Below are 27054 nucleotides of genomic sequence, written 5' to 3'. Positions count from 1 at the left end.
TAAATAGATCAATGTCATTTATGAGAAACCTTTATACCACTCTGTCCTAGGCACCTGCTGGCAACATAACAGGCCTTTGGGCCTTCTGGAGCTTGAGAAGATTCTTGAAGTTTTATCAAATTTGACCCCTACGACCTTGCTTGAAAATAGGTCAAGGTCATATTCATATGAGGAAACTTTAATAAACTCTTTTCTATGGGCGTCCTGGCCAAAGATCAGTTCTCAATTGCTTATAGTTTTCTAAAAGTTGACAGACAGACGGATGACGGGTGCCCACGCATGCACTCTACCATAAGCTCACTTTGTGTCAGGTGAGCTAAAAATGAGAGAAAACAGGATCAATAGCTTTAACTAAGTTTATTTACCATTTAATAACAACTACAAGTTTTTATAGAGACAACTTAGTATTAATTAAATGTTTTCAATAATGCATTCAATATATATTTACTTAAAATTTAAAACCACACCAAATATAAATATTAATTTGGATAGTTTTTAATTTTCATGGTTTCTAGCTTTCATCTTCAAACTGAACCTTCAGCCACAATTTATTTCCAGAATACATTTAAACTCATCACTAGTAAAAACACAGCAGACATATCAGTAATAACAAAAAACATCTCCAAATACAGGATAACAATATCGTGTCATATTACCAAGTGTTGTATTGTCTTAAAGATGGAAAATATATTAAATACAGTTTATAAACACAAAGACCAACATATGTGTTACATTTGATGATGACAGGTTTTACACGACATATTGAATGATTGTAAATGAAGAGGTAAACAATGTATGATGTTGGTACTGCTTTGTAATGCTTTACATTATAAACAATAATACCCATCAAGTACCATGGAGTCCTTCTGCACCTCAATATATTGATATGTATTACAGCAATACAATCAATCATTTATATGTTCTTACAGTTCAATCATTTGTTCTAGACATACCAAGACTCTCCCCCCCCCCCCCAACGTAGATCTGGAAATTCTAACTTAGAGCATGGCATTTATATAACCATATATTTTCAGTCCTGTCTTAATTTGGCTAGTAATCATTACTTAGTAGCCACCACCATATAAATATTCAAATTCAAAATGAAATAACCAAGTGGTTAAACCAATTCTAATGAAATTAAATTAAAAAAAAATTGTACTTCAATTTTTGCTACAATTTTACAGTAAAAGAATATGTCAACACATTACAGATAATCTGTACTGGTATCCAGAAATATACAGTGCTGCAGTAATAACATGGTACAGCACAGTTAGCACAGAGATAAGCAATGCTAATTACAAACACATGGTACAGCACAGTTAGCACATTAGAGATATGCAGTGCTAATTACAAACACATGGTACGTATAGCAATTAGCACATTACAAATACATGTTACAGCACATGTACAGTTAGCACATTAGAGACACGCAGTGCTAATTACAAACATGGTATAGCACAGTTAGCACATTAGAGATATGCAGTGCTAATTACAAACACATGGTACGTATAGCAATTAGCACATTAAAAATACGTGTTACAGCACAGTTAGCACATTAGAGATATGCAGTGCTAATTACAAACACATGGTATAGCACAGTTAGCACATAAGAGATATGCAGTGCTAATTACAAATACATGGTTTAGCATATTAGAGATCATTAGTGTTCTCTAGTGTATAAATACCAGGTAATTAGCATCAGCACAGTAGGTGATGTCCTGATAAGATACTGGATGTAGAAAGGACAATGGGGCCTGACAATCAAAGTCTTGTTAAGTGGCTGTTGGTTCTGGAGGCTATGACAATGACCAGGTTGTAATAACTATTAAGTGGAAGCCCATCTTTAACATATACTCACGATGTATTGTTAGCGATTAGACGGCACATTGAGGACATACGAAATGTAACAATTGCTTTTATCATAATCAGTTTGTATACAAATTTTGTATTAAGATAATATCTAGCTAAATGTTATGTAAACTATGAAATAATAACAAACTGTACGAAATTGCACACATAATTACCATATTAATTAATGAATGTCAAGAATATATCTAGAAAGATCTATTTTTACAATTATTTTACCAATCCTATCAATATCTAACTGGCAAATCAGCTGACCATTACACTGGGCTTTGTACAGTACCAAGGAGAGATGACGTAGATATCACACGAAATCAAAATAAAGGTATTACATTAAACATAAATGGCATATATTTCAATTGTGTATTCACTAATGAAACCAAAATTGGTATGTTGATGGTACAGGTAAATGTAAGGCTGATTTTAATGGCGACAACAATATCTCTGAATTCATGCAATAATAAATATCAATGAAACCTATTTTTGCTGTAAATGGGGATGGAATATATAATTATGTCTTTGCAATTACCACAGAACACTATAATGTCAATATAAAATCTACAGGATTGTACTATACACACACATGTAACTAGTTGCTAATTCTGGGTACTGGGCAGGAGGTATGCTGTCTATCACACTGGTTCCAAACTTGACAAATTCTCAAGAATGATTGGAAACTTCTCTCCATTATAAATTCACAATAGATGAGGAAGCTAGTAAACTCCATACCTATTATAGTCATACAGCCAGTTAACTATTGCAAGTCTCATATAATAAAAACACATGAATAACATATTTCTCAATAATTACTACAAATGAATAGTCCTCAAAAATGGTCAATATTAGTCATATACAAATTGTTATCTTTATCACTGACTACAAATGATCAGAGGGTGAATCAGAGAACAAAGGTTGCACGGGTGAGTATTTTTATATACTGTCAGAATTTTCATGTCGTTGAAGACAGAATTAATTTAGACAATTAAGTTTTCGTATTATATTTATATAACAAGTCTCTCATTTCATAAGACTCTGTCTATATAGCATCAGTTCTGAATTCTCAGATGCTTTCTCAGTACACCAAGGGGCTTAACTCCCAAAATTCTGAATGAAATAGATTGAAAATTAACTCTGTCCGAATAATGGGATAATAAACATATACAGTGTACATGTATTTTGTTTTCAAAAGATAATGGCATAATAAGCATTATGTGTATAATATTCTCTAAAGTCAAGATATATTCAGGAACAATTTTATTACTGACAGATGGACAGGGTAAAAAAATCAAGGGCAATGCATTTTCGTGTGGAGTTCTAGCTGGTAAAAAAATATCACATCAAACACCAACAAAATTAATAGTGGAAATATTTCTCTAACTGTAACTGTTAGTCTTCAACATGATGTTCATACAAAATGGTCTTAATGCCGTGAAATCTGTGATGTATCGGTAATAGGGAAAGCTATGCCACCGACGTATTGACTGCCTATAACATACTGTCATGTAACTGAAGATGTACCCTATCATCAATTCATTATATCAGCTTCCTTATCATACATTTCCTGAGTAGTAAAGATTTAACTACACACACAAAAATCCACCAGAAAACTTTAGGTGGCTATTAGCACTAAAGGTAAGCGTTATGTAACATTTAAAACAAACCACAGGTATAATAGGTGTAATAAACATGAATGCATTATGGTGTCAGGTCGGATGTGCAGGACAGGAAAATCAATTCAGCATCACTGGTCCTTCGGACAAGTTTGGGGTCAAAGGTACTTGCCCAAATGTGAAACATGGTCGTCCAAATAATTTGAATATCTTAAATTTCTTAAATAGGAAAAGGTACAAAATACAAAAAAAAAAAAACATTTGCACTTGCCAATCAGGAAGTAATCACCAATACTTCCTTGCCCATAGACCAAATCTACTGGCCCTAGGTTTTTTTTCTAACCCTGCTCATTTGTTGACATTGCTGTTTCTCTCCTTTAACAGGTAACTCAATCTTCTAGTGAACTCAGCATTATACACTAGCATCATAAGACTACTTCAGGCAGGACATGCTGATGTTGTATCAAATGCTTCACAAAACTTGGATTTCATAGAATATCACATTCAACCTAATAAATTCCCTGGGACATTTTGGTAAACTAGAATATTTTAAAAGTGTCCAAAATGCTTTAAAGACAAGTGCTTTTTGTAATGGGGATCATTACATATGTCCCCCAAACAATCCCTGCAGTCATAAATGAAGAGTTTGATATTGAAATAGTGTTTGTATTGTCATAGTACTCCAAAATAAATTCAATAGTATTTGAAGTCCCCTAATACCCTACATACCAATTTTCATTGAAATCAAGCAATAATAACCTATGGGGTTGTATTCACTTTCCCCTGATACCCCTTTACACCAAATTTCATCAAAATCAGACAATATTTGAATGCCAGGCAAAAAGCTGTACGATAGTGTACCTTTCAATGACAAGAATTCATTAGGTTAAGTGAGTATTTGTTAACTATTGTCTAATATAATGAAACATTCAGGACTAAATATCAATGGTATAGGATTAAAACAAAATTTCCTGGACTTCCACACAAAAATTCTCAAAATGTTCTATATTCTTGTGGGATAAATATGCCTACTTGTATAAACGAATGGATAATATATTGAGTATGGTAGTCATTCTCTTAAGCTTTAATAATATTATCATAAATAACAGAGGCTTAAACCTGTAAGAATATAACACTTGTCTATACAGGAGTATCTTAGACTGACTGGTCAACCTGGAAATATCTAGGACTGACTGGTCAACCTGGAAATATCTAGGACTGACTGGTCAACCTGGAAATATCTAGGACTGACTGGTCTACCTGGAAATATCTAGGACTGACTGGTCAACCTGGAAATATCTAAGACTGACTGGTCAACCTGGAAATATCTAAGACTGACTGGTCAACCTGGAAATATCTAAGACTGACTGGTCTACCCAGAATTATCTAGGACTGACGGGTCTACCCAGAATTATCTAGGACTGACTGGTCTACCCAGAATTATCTAGGACTGACTGGTCTACCCAGAATTATCTAGGACTGACTGGTCTACCCATAATTATCTAGGACTGACTGGTCTACCCAGAATTATCTAGGACTGACTGGTCTACCCAGAAATATATTCAGGACCCACTTAGATGTTTGTGAATAGTATTTTTTGCACAGCATATTCATTGTTCATTATTTTGTATTTTTAACTGATACATGTATACTGTAAGGATTTATTATCTAACATATAAAAACATCAAAAATAAGTATATATGCCACATGGAATTCGGTCAGAAGAAAACTTTTTGCACAGCTGTATCGGCTACAATAGCCATCCCCTGACACCTTGCTTGTTTATTACATTTTTCATACACAAATTTACAGTTCGTCATTTGTCCTTGGCAACAGGAAGCCTTTCATGGTGAACTTGACCTTATTTCAAAGAAAATGGGAAATGTTGAATTGTAGATATTATATGGCCTTGGTTACTAAACACACTTAGGTTCACCAGCTAGCCTGGAGTTTTCTTGCTACTTCCTGTAAAAAGTCTTTGTGACTGGCATAGATCTCCAGTTTACTAGTAAGGTCCATCCATTTTACTCCAACAGCATCATCACCTGGGATAGAAAGGAGATCAATAAACCAACACTAAAGTAATAATGTCAAAGTAGTAAATAATGTAAAATTAATAACTAATGTCAAAGTAGTAAAATAATGTCAAAGTAGTAAATAATGTCAAAGTAGTAAATAATGTCAAAGTAATAACTAATGTCAACGTAGTAAAATAATGTCAAAGTAATAAATAATGTCAAAGTAGTAAACTAATGTCAAAGTAGTAAATAATGTCAAATTAATAACTAATGTCAAAGTAGTAAAATAATATCAAAGTAGTAAATAATGTCAAAGTAGTAAAATAATGTCAAAGTAATAAATAATGTCAAAGTAGTAAACTAATGTCAAAGTAGTAAATAATGTCAAAGTAGTAAAATAATGTCAAAGTAATAAAATAACATCAAAGTAATAAAATAACATCAAAGTAATGTTAAATTATGCAATTTAAACAATTCATTGATTCAGCTATATAATACAAATAAATAATGTCAAAGTAATAAATAATGTCAAGTAATAAATAATGTCAAAGTAGTAAATAATGTCAAAGTAGTAAAATAATGTCAAAGTAGTAAATAATGTCAAAGTAGTAAATAATGTCAAAATAATGTCAAAGTAGTAAAATAATGTCAAAGTAGTAAAATAATGTCAAAGTAGTAAAATAATGTCAAAGTAGTAAATAATGTCAAAGTAGTAAATAATGTCAAAGTAATAAAAAATGTCAAAGTAATAAAATAATGTCAAAGTAGTAAATAATGTCAAAGTAATAAAATAATGTCAAAGTAGTAAAATGTCAAAGTAATAAAATAATGTCAAAGTAGTAAAATAATGTCAAAGTAGTAAAATAATGTCAAAGTAAATAATATCGAAGTAGTAAATAATGTCGAAGTAGTAAAATAATGTCGAAGTAGTAAAATAATGTCAAAGTAGTAAATAATGTCAAAGTAGTAAAATAATGTCAAAGAAGTAAAATAATGTCAAAGTAGTAAATAATGTCAAAGTAGTAAAATAATGTCAAAGTAGTAAATAATGTCAAAGTAATAAAATAATGTCAAAGTAATAAAATAACATCAAAGTAATAAAATAACATCAAAGTATTATAAAAAATTATACAATTTAAACAATTCATTGACTCGCTAAATAATACAAATGCTCACTATAACAAACTTACCAGCATGTAAATGGATTTGACTAACTCCTGAACCGGATTCATCATGGAAATTCAATGCGACTGTTTCCATCCAGGAGTTATCTGTATTGCGAGGATCATCCACATAGCCACTATATACCTGTAAAGACAAGTAACACAGTCATTCCCTGTGATATCACTGATCACATAACAAGTATGTTTGCCATGTTTAACACCATGATTGATTTTTCATACCGAAATTCAAGCACTTTTTCTCAATTTTCCATGTACGTTTTTTGCCTTAATTTGAGGTGAATTGAAGTCATTTTTTGCCTTTAGTAAAATAAAAAGAACAAAATTATCGTGTGTATGTTTAAGTAAGGTGAATCAAATTACTGCACTTGTAATGAAAAAAACAAACACCAGAATCTGGATATTATCGAAAATTAAAGATTTTTTTAAGGAATCTGAAAAAGGATCTTTTAAGCAAATAAGTATGAATTCCAGCACTTTTCAATCACTGACCCCAAATTGCAGCTCTTTTTATCATCTGTATGAACTATGTATATATTATATATGTCATCAATATTATAAGACATATGACAATGTCATAACACTGTTGTGACACTATTAATGACATCTTATAGGAAAATAGATTTTAGAGTTTTTGTTTATTTACACATTAAAGTTTGACAGATAATAACAGATGGCATGTGGCAAAACTAGATCAATGACTATTTCCAGAAAGTGACTTACATAATAGACATATATAGCCTATAGAACAAGGATGGATAGTATTGCAATAGCAATACAAAGTCCCCTGCCTGAGCTAGAAGTGCACCTAATTATTTCCCATTTAAAAAAAAAAAAAAAAAAATTTGAGATTAAAAAATGTGGGTTGCACAACTACATGTTATACTGATCATGTATACCAAGTTTCGTTTTTCAAACGGCAGGGGACTCATAATTGACTCAGCATACACGGAGTGGGACGACTGGTTCACCCGTTGTCAGTATAATGTGACCGGATGGGGTGTGCTGCTGGATGTCTTCGGCAGTATGCTTCAGTGAGGTAGCACTATAAATCGGCAAAAGTTCCGGCCTATCACAAGGAGACTTAACCCGAACATACCGCAGCCTCCCAAAACACACATACGCATTCACTACAAACATGCATATCGCATGCACGGGAGGCCGTCCTTAAATGACCTTAGCTGTTAATAGGACGTTAAACAAAATAAACCAAACCAAACCAAATAATTGACTACCATATCTACATTATGTGCATGTACATTGTAAATCATGTACTATTGTTATGGCGAGATTATCTGGTTAACGTTGGTAATGCAATCTTTTATACCATTTCATGGTTGCAATTTCCATAATTTGATACTATCGCCACCCTCGTTCTAATGCCAAAACTTCCGTGGACAAAATGTGGCGATATAACGAGGGTAGACTGTAGGTCAGCTGTCCAGATTGACCCATGCCGAACCCTGCATCTCAGCATGTATATACACAACCCCAGGAGTGTAGCCGAACCCTGCATCTCAGCTTGTATATACACAACCCCAGGAGTGTAGCCGAACCCTGCATCTCAGCGTGTATATACACAACCCCAGGAGTGTAGCCGAACCCTGCATCTCAGTGTGTATATACACAACCCCAGGAGTATAGCCGAACTCTGCATCTCAGCGTGTATATACACAACCCTAGGAGTGTAGCCGAACCTTGCATCTCAGCGTGTATATACAAAACCCCCAAGAGGGTAGAGCTTTTTGACAGGCTTTTCAGAAAACCAATCTATAGACAACTTGTATGTTTTTGTGTCGAAAATCCTTTAATCAGATATTAATAATATCTACTAATGTAAGATTGTCAGTCTATTTATAGGAGTTTAAAACTGGTAATGACTTAATCTGATAATGATAATAGATACTCATGTAAGATCTATGGAGCTACAGATATTTTTTGTAGGATATTCAGAATGTGGAAATTTTAATTGAAAAATAATCTAAACAAAGGTTTACTGATAAGGTATAATTTGCTCTACTCCTTTGGAATCTGCTATAATTACTTTGAACTTCTTGTGTGCATTGTTTTACCTACATTTGTGCCATGGTCAAATAATTCATTAATTGCTTTTTCTATATCTTCTCTTTCCGCTTCTGTCTTTTCTAATGAGTTCATGGCTTCTTCACCAAACTCTCGCTTTAAGGTTTGCGTAATGACTTCACCAGGATCCACCATACCCTATTAAGAACAGACATAATCATTCAATAACATGTAACACAACTAACACAAATCTGAAAATATTTTCAGTTCAAGCTTGATCTTCAGCTAATTCTTTATTTACTCTTTAACATCATTTTGGTTAAAATCAATCAATAAATTTAATGAAGAATTGAGAGTGTCAATAAGGAAAACAAGTGCAATCAATGGTTGTAAAAGCTCACCGGCGGCAGCAATCACACTATGCATTCATTTTTTATGCATGTATAAGCATGTCATTTTGAAATTGTACATCACATAATATCGCTCCTAGACCTCTAATGGATGTATAAACCAAATTAGAAGGGTGTGGACTTACAAGCTTTCCAAAAACTTACCCCAAAATCTTTCAGCGGGTTTTGGTGACAAAAAAATTAAGTCCAAAAAATCACAATTTTTTTTCTGCATGATTTTGCCATAACATTACTCCTAGACCTCTATGAATGTGTAAAGCAAATTAGAAGGGTTTGAGGTGTATACTTTTGGACTTACAAGCTTTCCAAGAACTGATTCCAAAAACTTAAAGTGGGGTGGGATGCGGATGCGGACGCGGACGCCGGGGGTTCAGCATTACCTCACAGTTACTTGTAACCGGTGAGCTAAAAATGTTTTTAAGGGAAATAACTCCATAATTGTTTTCCTGGAGCGCTTGTTTTATACATATATACATATATCAACAAACATTAAATTGAGAGTGCTTGTTAAGTTTAGCATGAAAAATAAACCAAAAATTCTTCCAGTCACCATAATAAATTAACTCTGATTACAATGAAAACTTACCCCAGGTATCGCCCACTGATGATTGTCTCTCCTTTGGACAGCCACAAACTGTAACACATTTTTTCCATCCTCTCCCTTCACTTTTTTATCATCTTCATCCCGTCGCCACCTTTAACAAATGTTATGTAGATGGGAGATAACTCTGGTTTTACAGTAATTTTTATACAACAGACTTCAAATATTACAAATATTTGCATGATCTCCACAAGAACAGATGAGATGGGGCCATTACTGTTTTAGGCCTGGAATATGATATGAATGCCAAGTGTTAACTAGAATTGTCACCAGGATGGCTGACTAATACCCCTGCAATCTGCACGAGTCAATGGACAATTGGAACTTTTATTTAGAGGCTAACTAAGTTAACCTGTGTGCATGTCCCTATTTCTGAAATTCAGAATGGCTGGAATATGTGTTGCTCATAATAAAGAGAATTTAGTGCTAAGTTTTGTTAAAATAGTCCACAGGTTTTGGAATATTTGTCTGGACAATAAAAATCTGTTTATATAGACCAGTTACCATGGCAAAAAAAATTTGGAATTTAAACAGCTGCATGCACAAGTGCACATGTTTCCTAACATTCCCATAAGGTTTGTGAAAATTGGTTCACAAGTTAAGGAGGAGTTGTCCGGACAAGCAAAACCTATTAATAGTGACTAGTAACCATGGCAACTAAAATTTTGGAATTTTAACAGCTGCATGCACATCTACACATGGTCCTCTCTATCTGTGTGAAGTTTCATTGGAATCAGCCGATTGGTTTCGGAAGAGTTGTCCTGACAAGAAAAACCTATGAATAGTGCCCAGTAACCATGGCAATCAATTTTTTGGAATTTAAACTGCTGCATGCACATCTACACATGGTCATTTTTCAAGGTACTACTTTATTACAATTTTCAATAAGACTACCTTACCTTGTAACAATAGGATCTGCAGCATGATTGGGTCCCCAACGACCTAAACAGCCACGACCTTTCAGTCCTGTTCGCCCTATAGGATTTCTGAAACAGTTAAGGTCATTATAAGAGCCAAATCTGAGGGCACTATCCACCAATCCATTTCACATGCTCTACTCCAAATAAAATTAAAAAGTTTTATTAAACAAATAATCCAAGCAGAACGCTATACATTATGTACATTCAAATAATTACCTATATATACTTAAATTTATATTTTCACAATGCCTAACATAGATTTATACCATTCCTCCCAACAAAACTCCCCTATCAGTACGGTGGTCAAGTATCAAAATCTAATCAAAAGATTGTCTTGATGTTGTAGGTATATGGTGTGAATATGAGCTAAATCTTCTCTTGAAATCATGAACAAGATTTTATACATGTACAAAATTGCTCACACACATACAGAACATGATTACTAGATACCCCTACCCTAAGTAGGGTATTACTATAGATACTCCTACCCTAAGTAGGGTATTACTAGATACCCCTACCCTAAGTAGAGTATTATTAGATACCCCTACCCTAAGTAGGGTATTACTAGATACCCCTACCCAAAGTAGGGTATTACTATAGATACCCTTCCCTAAGTAGGGTATTACTAGATACCCCTACCCTACCTAAGTAGGGTATTACTAGATACCCCTACGCTACCTAAGTAGGGTATTACTATAGATACCCCTACCCTACCTAAGTAGGGTATTACCAGATACCCCTACCCTAAGTAGGGTATTACTAGATACCCCTACCCTAAGTAGGGTATTACTAGATACCCCTACCCTACCTACATTGTAAGTAAGGTATTACTATAGATACCCCTACCCTATGTAGACTGTGCACTTGTTATGATTTTCAAGCAATTTTCCTTGGAAATAGTCCAAAGAGTTTGGACTATTTCATTCATATGTTGCAAAATTCTATACACAAACAATTGTACAAACCTGGGAAGTTTATCTTTTCCTATTTCATATGAGCCCATATGGCTGATACGACTCACTTTACCATCTAAAGCATTCCACTTTAAATTAGCTTCTGTGGTTCTGAAAATCAATTAAACAATATGATGATTAGTACACACACGACCAATTCAATAAAAATGTCATTATCAACATTACATAATTCTTTAAAAAAACACAACCTTCATATAAAGGACATCATGTTATTACTGGTGTATCGATAGAAAGATCATATTTATGCTCATTTATATATAATTAAACATTACCTTTACTTCTGATTTTGAAAATTTACCAAACGACATGTACAAAAAATAATCATGTACTAGACAAGTACAAGGACCATTTAATATGTGCCTTATAAATATATATAAACACGCTGAAATGTAAAATGAATTGATGTGCATGATATGAATGTATATATATATGTATACACAACATGCACCACACACAATGATGGCGGATCATTGTGGTCGGGTGGCACAGTGAAATACTTTCACCTAGCCGTGAAAAGGTACGTATACATGTATCAGTGTATGTGGTCACATGGTTTGATTCCATGGTAAGATCCCTAGAACTCTTCCATCCAGGCCAACACTAGTGATAAATATAAGTTGATATAATTTATTTCGCAATTGTTGAAACATATGGATATTTAACAATACAATGATTGTAATACTTACAGTAGGTCGGGGTCAGCCCAGACAGGACCTTTTAACACTCCTTCAGATGTGTAAACTACTGGACTGTAGTCAGGATAATCTACGGCCCATTTTACATATTTATCTTCCACCTTCACTCTTTTTACATCTGTCGTTCTCGGATATATTTCACATCTTGCCTTTTCATGTAGGCGTATCAAGAAGCTGTCTACCCGCTGTATCTTGGCCTGTTTGGTACAACCTGTCTCTGTTGTCATTTTGGCTATTCTCGGCTTGGCTAATCGTGCAACTCGGCTTCCCATACAATGTTTCTGTAGGGTAAAGAAGTTACAAGATGTTTTTTGGAGGATAAATACCAAAGGGATGATGAACATAATGGTACTCGTACACACACCATCCCCTACATGTGGTCAAGTGAGATTTTTGACTTTTCACCAAAGGCAATAGCTACAGGTACACAGAGTTTGTATATAGTTTGATGTTACAAATTTTGTACCATCATTCTATCTGGTAAAGAATAATTATAATATAGGGATCACATAATGTTGCATTGTGAATGCACCATTAATTCATATCTGGAGCTTCCCTAATCATTAGATGACGGCATGAATCATATCCCAGTAACACAGCTACATGTACAACCCTACAGGACAGTCCAGGGAACTGACCATGACTGTATGAAGAGGATTTGTTTTACTTTATCTTGGCAAAATGGATGACGATGATGATGACGATGACGATGATGATGTGTGATGGCTAGTGTACACATGTATAGACCAATACACTGTGTATATAGGTTCAGCATTAACTACCTATATTTAGTGTTATTCCTTCCCAAAGTTTACAACAGTTTTATTGTAATTACATATAAAATGGGAATTTAAGGTACAGGTTTGCAATTTTGAAAAAAAAAATAAAACACTTATCAGCTTGGGAAAGAGTCTGTAAAACAAAGGAGAATACATCACAGAATGTTTCAATGTGTTATATATATATATATAGACACTTGAAAAGTGTCTGATCTGTTTGTATTCCAGTCTGAGTCTGTAGGCCGTGTAGGGTAGTCTTAACATTCCCCTTAACAAGGTCAGTCAAAAACATTCTCCTTAACAAGGTCAGTCAAAACCATTCTCCTTAACAAGGTCCGTCAGAAACATTCTCCTTAACAAGGTCAGTCAAAAACATTCTCCTTAACAAGGTCTGTCAGAAACATTCTCCTTAAAAAGGTCAGTCAGAAACATTCTCCTTAACAAGGTCAGGCAGAAACATGCTCCTTAAAAAGGTCAGTCAGAAACATTCTCCTTAACAAGGTCAGTCAGAAACATGCTCCTTAACAAGGTCAGTCAGAAACATTCTCCTTAACAAAGTCAGTCAGAAACATTCTCCTTAACAAGGTCAGTCAGAAACATTCACCTTAACAAGGTCAGGCAGAAACATTCTCCTAACAGCAAGGTCAGTCAGTCAGAAAACATTCTCCTTAACAAGGTCACTCAGAAACATTCTCCTTAACAAGGTCAGTCAGAAACATTCTCCTTAACAAGGTCAGTCAGAAACATTCTCCTTAACAAGGTCAGGCAGAAACTTTTTGATTCTTGTTATGCATATCTGAAAATTTTTTGTCAATATTTTTACAAAATTTAATTAATATGGGTTAGATAGGAAAATGATTATGAATATACTTTAAAATTCCCATACAAACATTTGGGTAGGTACAGTATATGTGTGCCAACAATGATTGTCATATAAGGCACCAATGTAGATAAACTACAGCTAGCGCAATCACAATTTAGCTGAATACTTCCAGTGTGAAAAACGCTTAAACAAGATTTAATGCTGAAATATGTATGTTAACCGACACCAAATTATGACTACATCCTGAAAATCCCTACAAACAGGTGACAAACGAAAGCAAAATAAGAAGCTGTTAAAGCGTAACAAAATTATTCGATATCAATAATTTTACAAAACCAACAATGCTACAATTGTAATATGTTGTTGCTTTAATAACATAGATTTTTTCATGGACTTCTCCTGAATGCTGTTTTGGAATCCATTTCCCATAAAGCTTGAGTTAGTGGAGTCCAATAAGTATTAAGATATCAGAATGGCCATGTTGTAAAAAAGCCTCTAGAAAGCGACCTATAATGAAATTTAACATTTGTTTACACAAAGCAGCCTAGTATGATGTTTAGGCCACGCAGCTCTAGTCCTGAATCAACTAATTACCAAATCTACCTCAAACTAATGATAGGCCAAAAAACAATACAATACACCTAACAAGCCCTAAATGACTCAAATTATAATAATGGGCCATGAAACAATATAATTGATATACCTACTGTACCATTAATTCTGACTCAAATGTATATATATATATATGTGATGGGTCATATAAAACAATACAATAAACATACAACTAGTCTAACTCAAAGGTGATGGGCCAAAACCATTACAATAGACTTACGTCTGACTGAAATTGGTAATGGGCCATAAAATACAATAAACCTGCAATTAGTCCGACTCAAATGGTGATGGGCCAAAACACAATACAGTACACCTTACAAGCCCTAAATGACTTAACTGTTGGTAGGCCATAAAATAATACCATACATTAACTATGATAAAATTTAAGCCATGAAAGATATTCATGATGATTATAGTCCCATAGCATGTGATGAAATCCATGTAAAAATCAATCTATATGAAATCTACACACTGTAGCTGAGTGAAAGCAGCAAGCAATGAAGAAAACCCACTAAATGTCACGTAGGCTGCGTTGGAATCGAGTTTTACTGTTGGCTGTGTTGACAGTGACCAATAATGTATATTGAGGATGTAAGTCTGCATGCAATGTGTTGAAAAAAAATCCACACCTGCACTGGCAGTTACAACAGTTTTGTGGCATTGATGTGGCCTCCTAATAATGAAATGGGTTTTAAAACTGCACTTATAATTATTAGCTATTGCAGAAGGCAAAATAGCATTAGTCGAAATTTGATCTGAAAGAAAACAAATGGAAGACATGAGGAAATTAGGAATCTTCACACGACATGATGATGATAAATTACCTTTAAATATAGATCGCCAAAGTATCCGTGCATATTATCCATACATGCATTCCTCACCTGAAAAACAGTGTATCATGCAGTGACCTACATATACGTAACTACCTGTAGTGTCAATTCTTATTGAGTCTGACTCTCATTTTCCTCTTTAATGTAAGACATAACTATCCAAGTCTTCAGACAGAATTTGGGTCATAATAAAACCTTTTATTGTATTTATCTTTAATTTTTTAATAACCCATAATAAGGAACTTAAATAGAGGAATAACTAATATTATGTTTGACACCTTCGGTATTTCAGTGATTGAAAATGAAAAAATTAACATTATAATGATTTCTCTTTCAAGAACATCATAATTGTTTTCATTGTAGCTAAAAAGGTTTATGAGAATTTCTTTTATCAAATTTAAATTGCACTTTTCCATTTCACCATACAAAAAAACTAGACTAATACAAGATACATACTGCATAAATCATTAATAATGTTAGTAAAAATAAGGAGTGAGAACTGGGGGTACACAAAGTGTGCAGGAATTCAAAGTCACGTACAGCAGACAAACTAAATGTACAAGTTAAAGCCAAATTTTCTTCAAAAGTGACATTTTTTTTCAAAAATTGCAGTAACTATGCATGTTGCCAGTACATGCATGCATCAGCGACATAATTATCAAACCAATATTTACTCCAGATCTCCTCCTAAGATAATAATTGGGAACCATAAATCCTAATTTCTCCCATCATCCACATATTTGTCTCCCTTTATTTGCAGATTTCTCTCCCTTTATTCACGGACTTGTCTCCTCCATACAAAAATTTGTCCCTTGTTTTTCCTCTTCCATCCCTATAGTTTGTGCACAGTCAACCCTTAGGGTATCAAACTGTCATACAAAACCTGACATTAAACATCAAATGTGCTTTCAAGTTCTGGTAAAAATATCTGCAAGTTTTAGATAAGATAGCATGTAAAATAGTACGATGAGAGAAAGATAATCATCCCTTACCTTGAGGGTGCGTTGAAGAAATTTCCAACCCTCAGAGTGATATTATTGATTGTCTAATCCTTGACAACTCAGAACATCACCTCTTGAGTTTTGCCGCCCCACTCTCAAGGTAGGGAAAGATTCTATTATTCTTTTGTCAATTAGTTTTAAAATTGTATGGCTATATATGTACAGTACACTACTAGTGCAAGATTGATCTCATTATCCAGAGTTTACAACATGGATGAGAGTTGCCTCCCTTGAAATATGTGGTTATCTATGAAGATCTCAATTTTATTGCTCAATATATACACTGTTGTATATATAGTAAACTTGCATACTATAGGGATCAGGAAAAGTTCTAATATCTATTCGGGCAAGTAAATGTTTGCTAGCTAATCCTCTACCACTGATAAAAAACTTTTAACATTACAAAGTGATACTGGAATCAAGAATCCAGCTCGCTATAGACATGCCATATGTTTTCTATTCTGTTTGCTATAATGGTGCAAACAATAATTTTGGATACTAGCAAAATGAAATTGGCATCTATAGCAATGATAATACATTGAATTTAAAGCAGTTGACATAAGCTATAAAAGCAAAAAAGAGTGAAAAGAGTATAGGGAAAGAGAAATATGATGCAAACACACAATATGGAATGAAGTGCAGTAAGGAGGCGATAACAGAGTTATCGTTCCTTACGGAACGTAATGTAGATACGGCTAATTCTGCCTACTTAGCAGCATATAGTCGCACTTTGGGCGCAAAGAAAACGGCTCGATACATTTTGATAAAAACTATCCACACTTGTAAAACTCGGTGTGATCTACGTCCTGACATATTCGGTATATCTGGGAAAAATCTAGTTATGGAGATATCTGGGGCCAAACACGCCAAAATCGTCATTTTGACTAAGAGTTTCTGTTTAAACCGCCCTCAACATTCGAAAAAAAAATCCAGAAACATATACAATGCATATATAAGTAGATAAATGTTTCCTGAAGAAAACCGTCTGTTTAGTTTTTCGATATCTTTATCAGAACGGTCACAATATTGTTTTGAAAATGGCCTATTTTTTCGACCCTCTCAGTATTTTTCCACTCGACAGGGGTATTTTGATAGCAGACGATCGCATGTTTTGATGACGTAATGCCCATCCTGAACTCGTCACGAAAGTTTGTTGTGTAAGCCGGCTGTTGATTGAACTGCTCGGTGAGCTGGGTTCCGTTGTATTTTACTGTCACTGCCAGTATATATTGCTATTTTTTCGACATCAGAGGCAATGCTCCAGAATATAGATACTTTGTCACGATCATTGTATGTCGCTTTTCACAAACATGCATGCGAAAAATCAACCCAGCGTTCAGAATGTCAAGCAAATTCCCGTAGATACGGCTAATTCTGCCTACTTAGCAGCATATAGTCGCACTTTGGGCGCAAAGAAAACGGCTCGATACATTTTGATAAAAACTATCCACACTTGTAACACTCGGTGTGATCTACGTCCTGACATATTCGGTATGTCTGGGAAAAATCTAGTTATGGAGATATCTGGGGCCAAACACGCCAAAATCGTCATTTTGACTAAGAGTTTCTGTTTAAACCGCCCTCAACATTCGAAAAAAAAATCCAGAAACATATACAATGCATATATAAGTAGATAAATGTTTCCTGAAGAAAACCGTCTGTTTAGTTTTTCGATATCTTTATCAGAACGGTCACAATATTGTTTTGAAAATGGCCTATTTTTTCGACCCTCTCAGTATTTTTCCACTCGACAGGGGTATTTTGATAGCAGACGATCGCATGTTTTGATGACGTAACGCCCATCCTGAACTCGTCACGAAAGTTTGTTGTGTAAGCCGGCTGTTGATTGAACTGCTCGGTGAGCTGGGTTCCGTTGTATTTTACTGTCACTGCCAGTATATATTGCTATTTTTTCGACATCAGAGGCAATGCTCCAGAATATAGATACTTTGTCACGATCATTGTATGTCGCTTTTCACAAACATGCATGCGAAAAATCAACCCAGCGTTCAGAATGTCAAGCAAATTCCCGAAGCCTCGTAGGCCTAACGCTGACGGTAAGTAAACTTGTTTGTTAACGTTGATGTAAACAGACGACGGTAAATATGCACGAAGAATAGTTCCTGTTTATTTGATATTTACTGTAGTGATAGGCCTGCTTTGTCTCCAACTTTAGGTAATTGATTGATAGAACTATTTTGATAGTCTGTGTATTTGTTTGTGACTAATCGTTAGCTTCGACTCTGTGATTGTTTACGTCTCAAAATAACAACGGGAATCTCCAGATTGAGGTGACAATGTACACAGAACCGTGTTCTCTCGGACACTATCTCGTGAACGAACACACACACAAGACTACTACAGTCTACTTTGCAACTTCTCTGATATATGAATTACCTTGTGAAAGGAGAAATGAAATAAATTTTAATTTTTACCGATCATATTCTGACATACAGTCGACTTACTAGAGTCCCGCGGTGAAGCGATGCCTTACTCGTGCATGTTTGTCTTGCTACCTACTCGCACGAGAGAGACTAGTATATTATCAATGAACATTATAAAAATCATTACAAGCATATGTAGAACGCGGGCGACTTAAATATGGCTAAGATTTCATTTAATTTTGTAGAACTATTTAAATTGAACCACCTACACTGCGAGCTGGAAACTTCCTCACTACACTACAGCAGGCCTACATCATATTCATTTTTGAAATTTTTAATGAAATAGTATTCTGGTCTATTATATTCAAATGCCTATAACTTGAAATTAAAAAGGCTGTTACATGCCCTTTATTGAGACTGTGCCTTTGAACAGGGTTAAATCATATAATCTTTTGCATGCATGTAAATGTTAAAAACAATTGTAGTAAATTTTCCAATTCTTTGCCACAAATACCCTACAACATATATAAACCTTTCGCTTACTTGTGCCGAAGAAAACAATTTGTGACAAACCTGTTCTGATAAATTTATGCTAAAATATTGTCAATTATTATGTCACATTAAGTTAAATTAACTTATTTAAGAACCATGTTGGATTTTTTTGTATTTTGAATTCAAATCAGTATCAACATATTAAAAAATGTATTAAAGAAAATTACTAAACATATATAAGATAGTTTTTCTTCAAAATGTCATCTGCACACAGGTAGAAATAAGTAAATTTTCAAATGTCTTTACCTAAAATACTATATCAACATATTTCAACATTTCTTTACATGTGCCAAAGAAAACAATGTGTGGACAACATGTTCTGACAAAATTATCCTAGAATGTTGGTTATTAATTAATTTATTGCGTTTGCAATTGATAAGGATTGCGAGCAACCTGGTGTAACAAATTTATACTAAAACAACTTAATTATTATGTCACATTAAGTTAAATTCAGTAATTTCATGTTTAAAATCATGTCATCAATTTAACATAATTTGTTTTGATATTTTGATTTTAAAGTAATTTCATCTTCATACCAAAGGTATTTTAGAAAACAACCATATTAAAGTATTAATAGAAGTTACCTAGTAATCATAAGTTTACAAAATATTCTCCCTGGAAATGTCATATGCGCACAGGTAAAAATCAGTAAATTTTGAAATATCTTTGCCTCAAATACCACATTTCCTGTAACATATTTTATTAAACATTTCGCTCACATACAACAAAGGAAAAAAGGTGCGAGAAACCAATTCTGACAAATTTAAACTAAAAAAAATTACATTGAAGTAATATGTACCATATCTAATATATATTTTATTTTATTAAGTCAATTAATATTTGGATTTATTTTAACTTACTACAAAAGGTATAGAGATTATTTGACAATATCAAAGAATTAGATAACTTGATTTAATTAGCAAAATTGTTCAGAATAGTCTTAAAAATGCCATCTGCACACAGGTAGAATACTGTGACTTGCACAGGGACTTGTGTAAACAGTTCGCAATGTATGTTTCTGTTTTAAGGCCCACACTGCCATGGAAAATATATTTACATCAGGAGACACATTCTACTTTGTAGGCCTCTGACTGCAATCAACTTCCCTCTTTGTTCTAATAATTGAAATATGCTGAAATTTTGCCAGAAATCTGGTTTTAGTTTCATATTGTAGAATTATTCTCTCAATTTCAAGCTATTTAGATATTGAGAATTCTAATTCACTTAGAAAAATTCAAAACTTGCTAATTACCTAATTTTCATCAGGGAAAGATAAAAGGAATTAACTCGCTCATCTGGTCATGATATCAATTTATTATAAATTATAATGTAGTGATTATTGATATTTCTCTTTCTATTCATGATCGATCAATAATTGATCATGGATTGTTTAAGAATTGTTGATGATCGATCGATCAAGAACTTTATAGTGATTCCAAACACTATAAGAAGTTGCAAACTGTTTAAAACAAATGTAATAGACATTTCCTTATTTGCTTGATATGGACGACTGACACTGATCATGACTTTGAACTTCAGGGAAATTCTCGAAATAGGATATTATTAAAATAGCTTAGGCAAAAAAACAAACAAATTTCCTTCTATCATACATACCGGTACTAAAAATTTGGATTTTCCTCACGCAAGTATGAATTATTAACTTATCCTCCAAGATTGAAATTGGTGCGAGCTAATTCCTGTAAAATCATGAAAATTTACATCTGATTGAGTTAATGATTATATTGTGAGGAAATTGAGTTAATCCCTATGTTGTGAGGAAATTGTTCCAAATTAAGATATTGTCCTGTTTTAATGATTTTTATACGCCCGACCCGACGTACATTATAATGTTATCATGTTGGCGGGTGGTCCGGACCATAACTCTCGACCCAGGCTCTCTATACTTAACAGAAATACACATCTTGATGAGCCGGAGTGTCACATACGAAAATCATGCCCCTTACCCCCATATTGGAGTTATTCACTTTTGATGATTTTACTTGTGCGGACCATAACACCAATACTACTCAACCCAGGCTCTCCATACTTAACACAAATATACATCTTGATGACTCGGAGTGTCGCATACCAAAATCATGCCCTTTTCCCCGTATTTGCGGAGTAATTCCCCTTTGATGATTTTACTTGTCCGGACTATAACTCCAATACTTCCCGACCCAGGCTCTCCATACTTGACACAAATATACATCTTGATGAGCCGGAGCACTACAACCTGTGAAACTATCCCCTTCCAAGTGTCAAATATTGCCCGGGCGTATGTTCTGGCCCTCCAATGGGTCCTTGTTTATTTTTATGTACATCATGGGAAATCAGCCACTTTCGTAACCTGATTTTCACATTTTAACAAAATGGCCGCCATCAACTGAGCTCTGCTTGGTTTAAATTTAGATATTGTCTGATTTTGATGAAATTTGATATGTAGATACACCATTGATCACCGGTCGCTCTCGTAGCCTCACTTTCACATTTAAACAAAATCGTCGCCAATTCCTGGCCTCTGATTGGTCGAAATGTAGATAATGTTCAATTTCAATTAGATTTGATATATGGGGGTTTTAAGGGAACTGCAAATTCAACTTGATGGGTTTTGTTGCCTTTACGAACAACAGTCTTTTTATTGGTCGAAACTTAGATATTGAGCGATTTTGACAAAATATGCTCACACAGAGTTATCGCCCCTTACTACACTTCATTCCATCTGTGACATCCTTCAGGTGTCACCATCTAGTATAAAGTTAGCTACAACTAAATATTTTGTCACTAGGCCTAGTGTTTTGTACATATGGTTCCAATATATATTTCAGACCACAATACAAATTATTGTCTGCAGCAGAAATGTGGTGACTTTAATTCTAAATCAGCCTCAGGTATATATACACCTGTAGCTAGCTATATATATTGGTATATACAAATAATATCTATATTTGTGTATGATTTAGTCTTACCTACTTAAGGCTGATTCTGTGTCACTGATTTCAGGAATAAGATATATATGAATATTCTCCTTTCATAATTTAATCTTATTCCTATTTTTTCTAGAATATGTGACTACTGCATGTCAATTAGCTTCTCTCTGTCACATGAAACATGAAATGTTGGTCAATTTTAGTTGTCATGTTATACAGTTACATCTCAAATTTAGACCAGTGTTAACGTTGTTGTCGACACTGCCCCAGTAACCAGTGAAACTTTGTCAATACTGTGATATAATACAGCTAGCATTGAAATATACTGTACTAGAGAGTACACATGAATGTAAGGAAATGACAACACAAAATCATAAGCTATCCGGGTAATCATTTTTTTATCTGTTGTAAACACAATTAAGGCTTTTCCTGCATGGCCATTTTGTGTAATAGCCACTTGGCTAGAATCGGGAAAAAAAACTTACACAAAAAAAAGACCTATATTCAGAAAAATCCTTCCAATATCATTTAACGGGTATACGTACATCATAAAATAAAACTACTATTAAGGACAGACATATAAACAGCTATACCTATATGATCCATGAATATTATGACAATATCTATAACTGTATGTAGATATACACAGACAGGAAAAAGTCTGGAAAATATATGTGTAGGATATTGATGGAGAAACCTTAATGTACACACGGGTATATATATATATATATATATATATGCCGGGTATATATCTTAATAAACAAGTCTTAGCTATATAACTACAGGACAGGAGAGTGAATTCCTTCATTCACAGATTTGCCTCCGATTTTACCTGTTTAAGAGTTCTCTGTCACACCCTATATGACAGATAGCATTGTACATGTACTGCCATACTACCATCCATTTCAGTTAGTGTATGTTTTTAATTTCATCGATTAACGTAACGATGTGGTGTCAGAAGAAATAAACGGTTAGCAGAAACGTAACACAAACATGATTTGTTTTTCCGATTTAATTTACAGATGTAAATATAATACATACAATTGTTAAAACTCTGCATGTGAAAATTATTTTGTGAAACAAGCGACATTGCTAGCACAAAAATCAAGCATGGAGGACTGGAGGGGATATTGAGAAGGCCGGACCTATAATAATTTCAAGTCACCAGTATAGAAACACTTTGATCTAGTCAACTTCGACAGAACAGGGATGCTGTATTTGATAATTCATGGAAGCTTGTCAGATTCTTTGTCTAAAAGATATAGTGACATTATATACAACAAATCTGAATTTTCAGATCAAATGTCTCTATTTTGAAAGAGCCTGAACCAGTGTGCGTGTTAATAAATAAAGGGATCAGGAAGTATTTGATAAGATCAAATCTGTGTTGTTTTTCTCATAGAATTGAATGAATGCAAATGTAGAAAATATCTTGCTTTATCTAAATTGCGTTAAGAATCAAGAAATAAGTTTATTGTGAGGAATACTGTACAAATAAAGCAATGTATCCTTTTGTTTTCCACCAAGGTGGAATGGTGACAGGTATTACAATTAAATATTACGAAATGTATTTGCAATACATAATAAGCTGTTGATACCTAGCCCTACCTCAAGGTATCCAGATCATGTCGAGACAATTAAAGGCAAAGGGTATAACTAAGGACATGGAACATTGAATACTGAGTATTGGCTCTACATCCCTTCATGAGGATCAAAATTTAATATACATACAGTACTCAGTCTAACGCAAATGTGTCAGGCTAAACAGTGCGACAAAGCACTGAGTGATCATGATAATCAAAGTGTAATTAAATATACATTGTATATTATAATTATTTGATCATAAACACTGGCAACAAAGTTAATGGGTGATGTATTGTATATATACTTTGTATATATATATGTATTTAATGTGTCATTTAAATATATATCTGTCTACTAGAAAACATCATAGATACCTGCTCCAGGAGCTGGCTTCTTATAGTAATTGTTTTTAATTCCTCTAAATAGATTTGTCTTGGGTTTGAAAGAATTGAATTAAAAATAAGACAACTTTGTTAGGACACTGTCTGTGTCAAGCAATACATGTACAGTACACAAGCATTTAACACCTCTGGCCTACTTGTATATAGCTAACTTCAAGTAACTGATAACAGGTACTTACAGGTGACTCCGTATGTTGACAGTGGTAGGATTAACTTAAGTTTACAGTGTTAATTTTGTGTTCTGACCAAAACAACAATGTAAACAGTATACATATGTTACTATTGTATATATATACAATAACTCTGTCTTGACTTTCAGAAAGCCTTTCTAATAAATTATAACCTATTCAAAAGTATGAGTGAGTTAACTTCCTTTTTAGTAGCTAAGGTTAATTACAATGTTTAGAACAGTATTAGCACAGGAAACATGTCTCTTCATTGTCAATTACTGAAGAAATTAATCAAGGCCATGATTCTGACCTCACCTGGACCACAGACTTATACAGTACTGTCATGATCTCCAAAAAGGTTATTTACCTGTAACCTTTTTGGAGATCATGTCGAGGTAAATAAACCACAGATGTATTTCTGGTTGACACATGGTATCAATGTAACATGTGATGAATAATATATATATATACAGGTGCACAAGGTCCAGCAGAAATGGTTGGCCTATATCAGAGATGTATAGGTGTGTGATATAAAGGTCTCTGCCTCGATAGAAGGATCTAGATTTATATATATGCACATATATTGATATCTTTCCTATATAAATTGGCATATTGCTAGTACTGGACCTGTAACGTTTGTATTTCAGTCCACAGAAAGTGGCTGATGACACACATTATACATACTTGTCAATATTATAATATGCACATAAAGATGTACATTATACATATTGACATTACTTCTAATTACTTGTGTACATTATAATTAATCACTCAGTTTCCGTTTCCACTGTATTCACACTGTGTCACCCAGTGCAGACTTGGTGAACATATTAAATAAAGACAAGATTAAGAATAATCATACATATAACCATATAATGCAACATAAGTAATCTCTTTTGACTTTTACAAGACACAGCTTCAGGTAAGCACACCTGTCAGGTAAGTCAAACCGTGGAAAAGATAGACTGTGTCCGGAATACAGAGAATTAATAGCAAAAAGGTACCATTCCAATTATTGGCATGTTGATCGAAGTGATGAAAGCTTACCCTCTGTTCATGAGAACTGTCTGTCTGGTTAATGTATACTGCTATGATCAGTACATTCACTTGCTCAAACAGGTACGCCACACTAAAACACTCCACACCCGGTTTGACGTCAAACTACTTCCGGTTAGACGCGCATTCGGATTATGTGAATGATACACGCACTTAGCACATGTCTGATCAAAATGTTACTGTATGATCTGATTTAGCGATAACGTGCATACTATTCAGGTTCATAGTAACAAAGAAATATTGTTTATTTATTGACAGTTACCTTCTTGGATCTTTGATAAACACTCATGGCCGATCTACTGTCTATGGCCCGCCATTCTGTCATAAAATACACAAAATACTTATAATTAAGGTCAAATCTTTTTACCTTAAGGTCAAAAGATGTTTTTTTACCTTAAGGTCAGGATAAAATCACATAATGTCAAACAGGAAATATATCTATAAACAAGAAATATCTTTAAAAAAGATAAACGGCATAGTTTTAATGCTGGTGGTTATAATGTAAAACTGCTGGTGAAATGAATCAACGAACCTTTCAGCACGGATAACAAAATTAGATCAGTTTGAATCATTTTTGGTAATAATAAGACTGCATTTGAATCGGGAATATGATTTTATTAATGTGTCATTTGAAAAGATACATCCACTTATTTAGCTTGCATTCAATCTTAACTTTGTTTCGTTTTAACTGCATATCTGCATTTTGCATTGACCGCTACACATACTTCATCTTGACCAGCAACGCCACCTGTCGCGTCATATTCGGGGTCAAAACAAAATTAGACTGCTATGCCGAAAAAGATAAACGGCATAGTTTTATTGCTGGTGGTTATAATGTTAAACTGCTGGTGAAATAAAATCAACGAACTAATGCGTATCAGCACAGATTACAAAATTATATCGGTTTGAATCATTTCATAATAAGACTGCATTTGAATCAGGAATATAATTTTATTAATGTGTCATTTGAAAAGATACATCCACTTATTCAGCTTGCATTCAATCTTAACTTTGTTTCGTTTTTAACCGCATATCTGCATTTTGCATTTACCGCTACATTGACCAATCACATACTTCATCTTGACCAGTAACACCACCTGTCGCGTCATATCCGGGGCCAAAAGAATATTATACGGCTATGCCGAAAAAAGTTATTTGACCTTAAGTGTTTTGAGTATTTTATGATAGAATGGCGTGCCATATCTGTCTAGAAATTGATTTAGCAAAAAACACTGCATACTTTCATTTTCACGTACAACTAGGAATACTAACGCTATCAAAACATGCAACTTATTGATCCGATCTGTGGATCGAATGATATCTAGGTACCGTATTTATGTCAACCGTGATCGACCTCATAACTTTTAAGACGTCACATAGAGCGATTTTCCTCTAGCCCTGACACCATACGTCTGGTGTAGACAGACATGGTGTCAGAGCCATGCAGAGGAAACTCGGGCTAGACGTCACATAAAGGTAACATCACCGGGAATAAGAATTTGGAGCGATAAGATCGCCATTGAATGACGATGATAACAACAACAAATGCTAAGACAAATTGTTTCCGTTATCTAATTCACTAGTTTGTTTAAGTTAAGTTAATTTAGAACGAGGAATTATTGCGAAAAGTATGGCGGCTGA

At 34.1% G+C, this 27054-nt stretch overlaps 1 protein-coding gene across 3 annotated transcripts; it reads right to left on the bottom strand.

Moving 5' to 3' along the window:
* Positions 1–340: 340 nt before the first annotated feature.
* Positions 341–25530, bottom strand: LOC117332764 (ADP-ribose pyrophosphatase, mitochondrial-like). 3 transcript variants are annotated; one of them, XM_033891789.1, is made up of 9 exons: positions 25405–25530; positions 15333–15389; positions 12286–12575; positions 11591–11689; positions 10605–10691; positions 9691–9799; positions 8749–8892; positions 6682–6799; positions 341–5518 (listed from the first exon to the last, which is right to left on the bottom strand). In XM_033891789.1, the coding sequence occupies exons 2-9, from the start codon at positions 15372–15374 to the stop codon at positions 5406–5408; spliced, it is 1002 nt and encodes a 333-aa protein (XP_033747680.1). In that variant the 5' UTR covers positions 15375–15389; positions 25405–25530; the 3' UTR covers positions 341–5405. The 3 variants fall into 3 exon arrangements, with proteins under 3 accessions (XP_033747680.1, XP_033747682.1, XP_033747683.1); XM_033891791.1 differs by lacking the exon at positions 25405–25530 and adding an exon at positions 22242–22313; XM_033891792.1 differs by lacking the exon at positions 15333–15389 and having other exon boundaries at positions 25405–25522.
* Positions 25531–27054: the final 1524 nt, after the last annotated feature.

The sequence above is a fragment of the Pecten maximus genome, chromosome 8, assembly GCF_902652985.1.
Source record: "Pecten maximus chromosome 8, xPecMax1.1, whole genome shotgun sequence".
In the NCBI taxonomy this organism is placed as follows: Eukaryota; Metazoa; Mollusca; class Bivalvia; order Pectinida; family Pectinidae; genus Pecten; species Pecten maximus.
The sequence above is the reverse complement of the archived record's forward strand: the minus strand, read 5'-3'. Positions and strand labels throughout refer to the sequence as shown.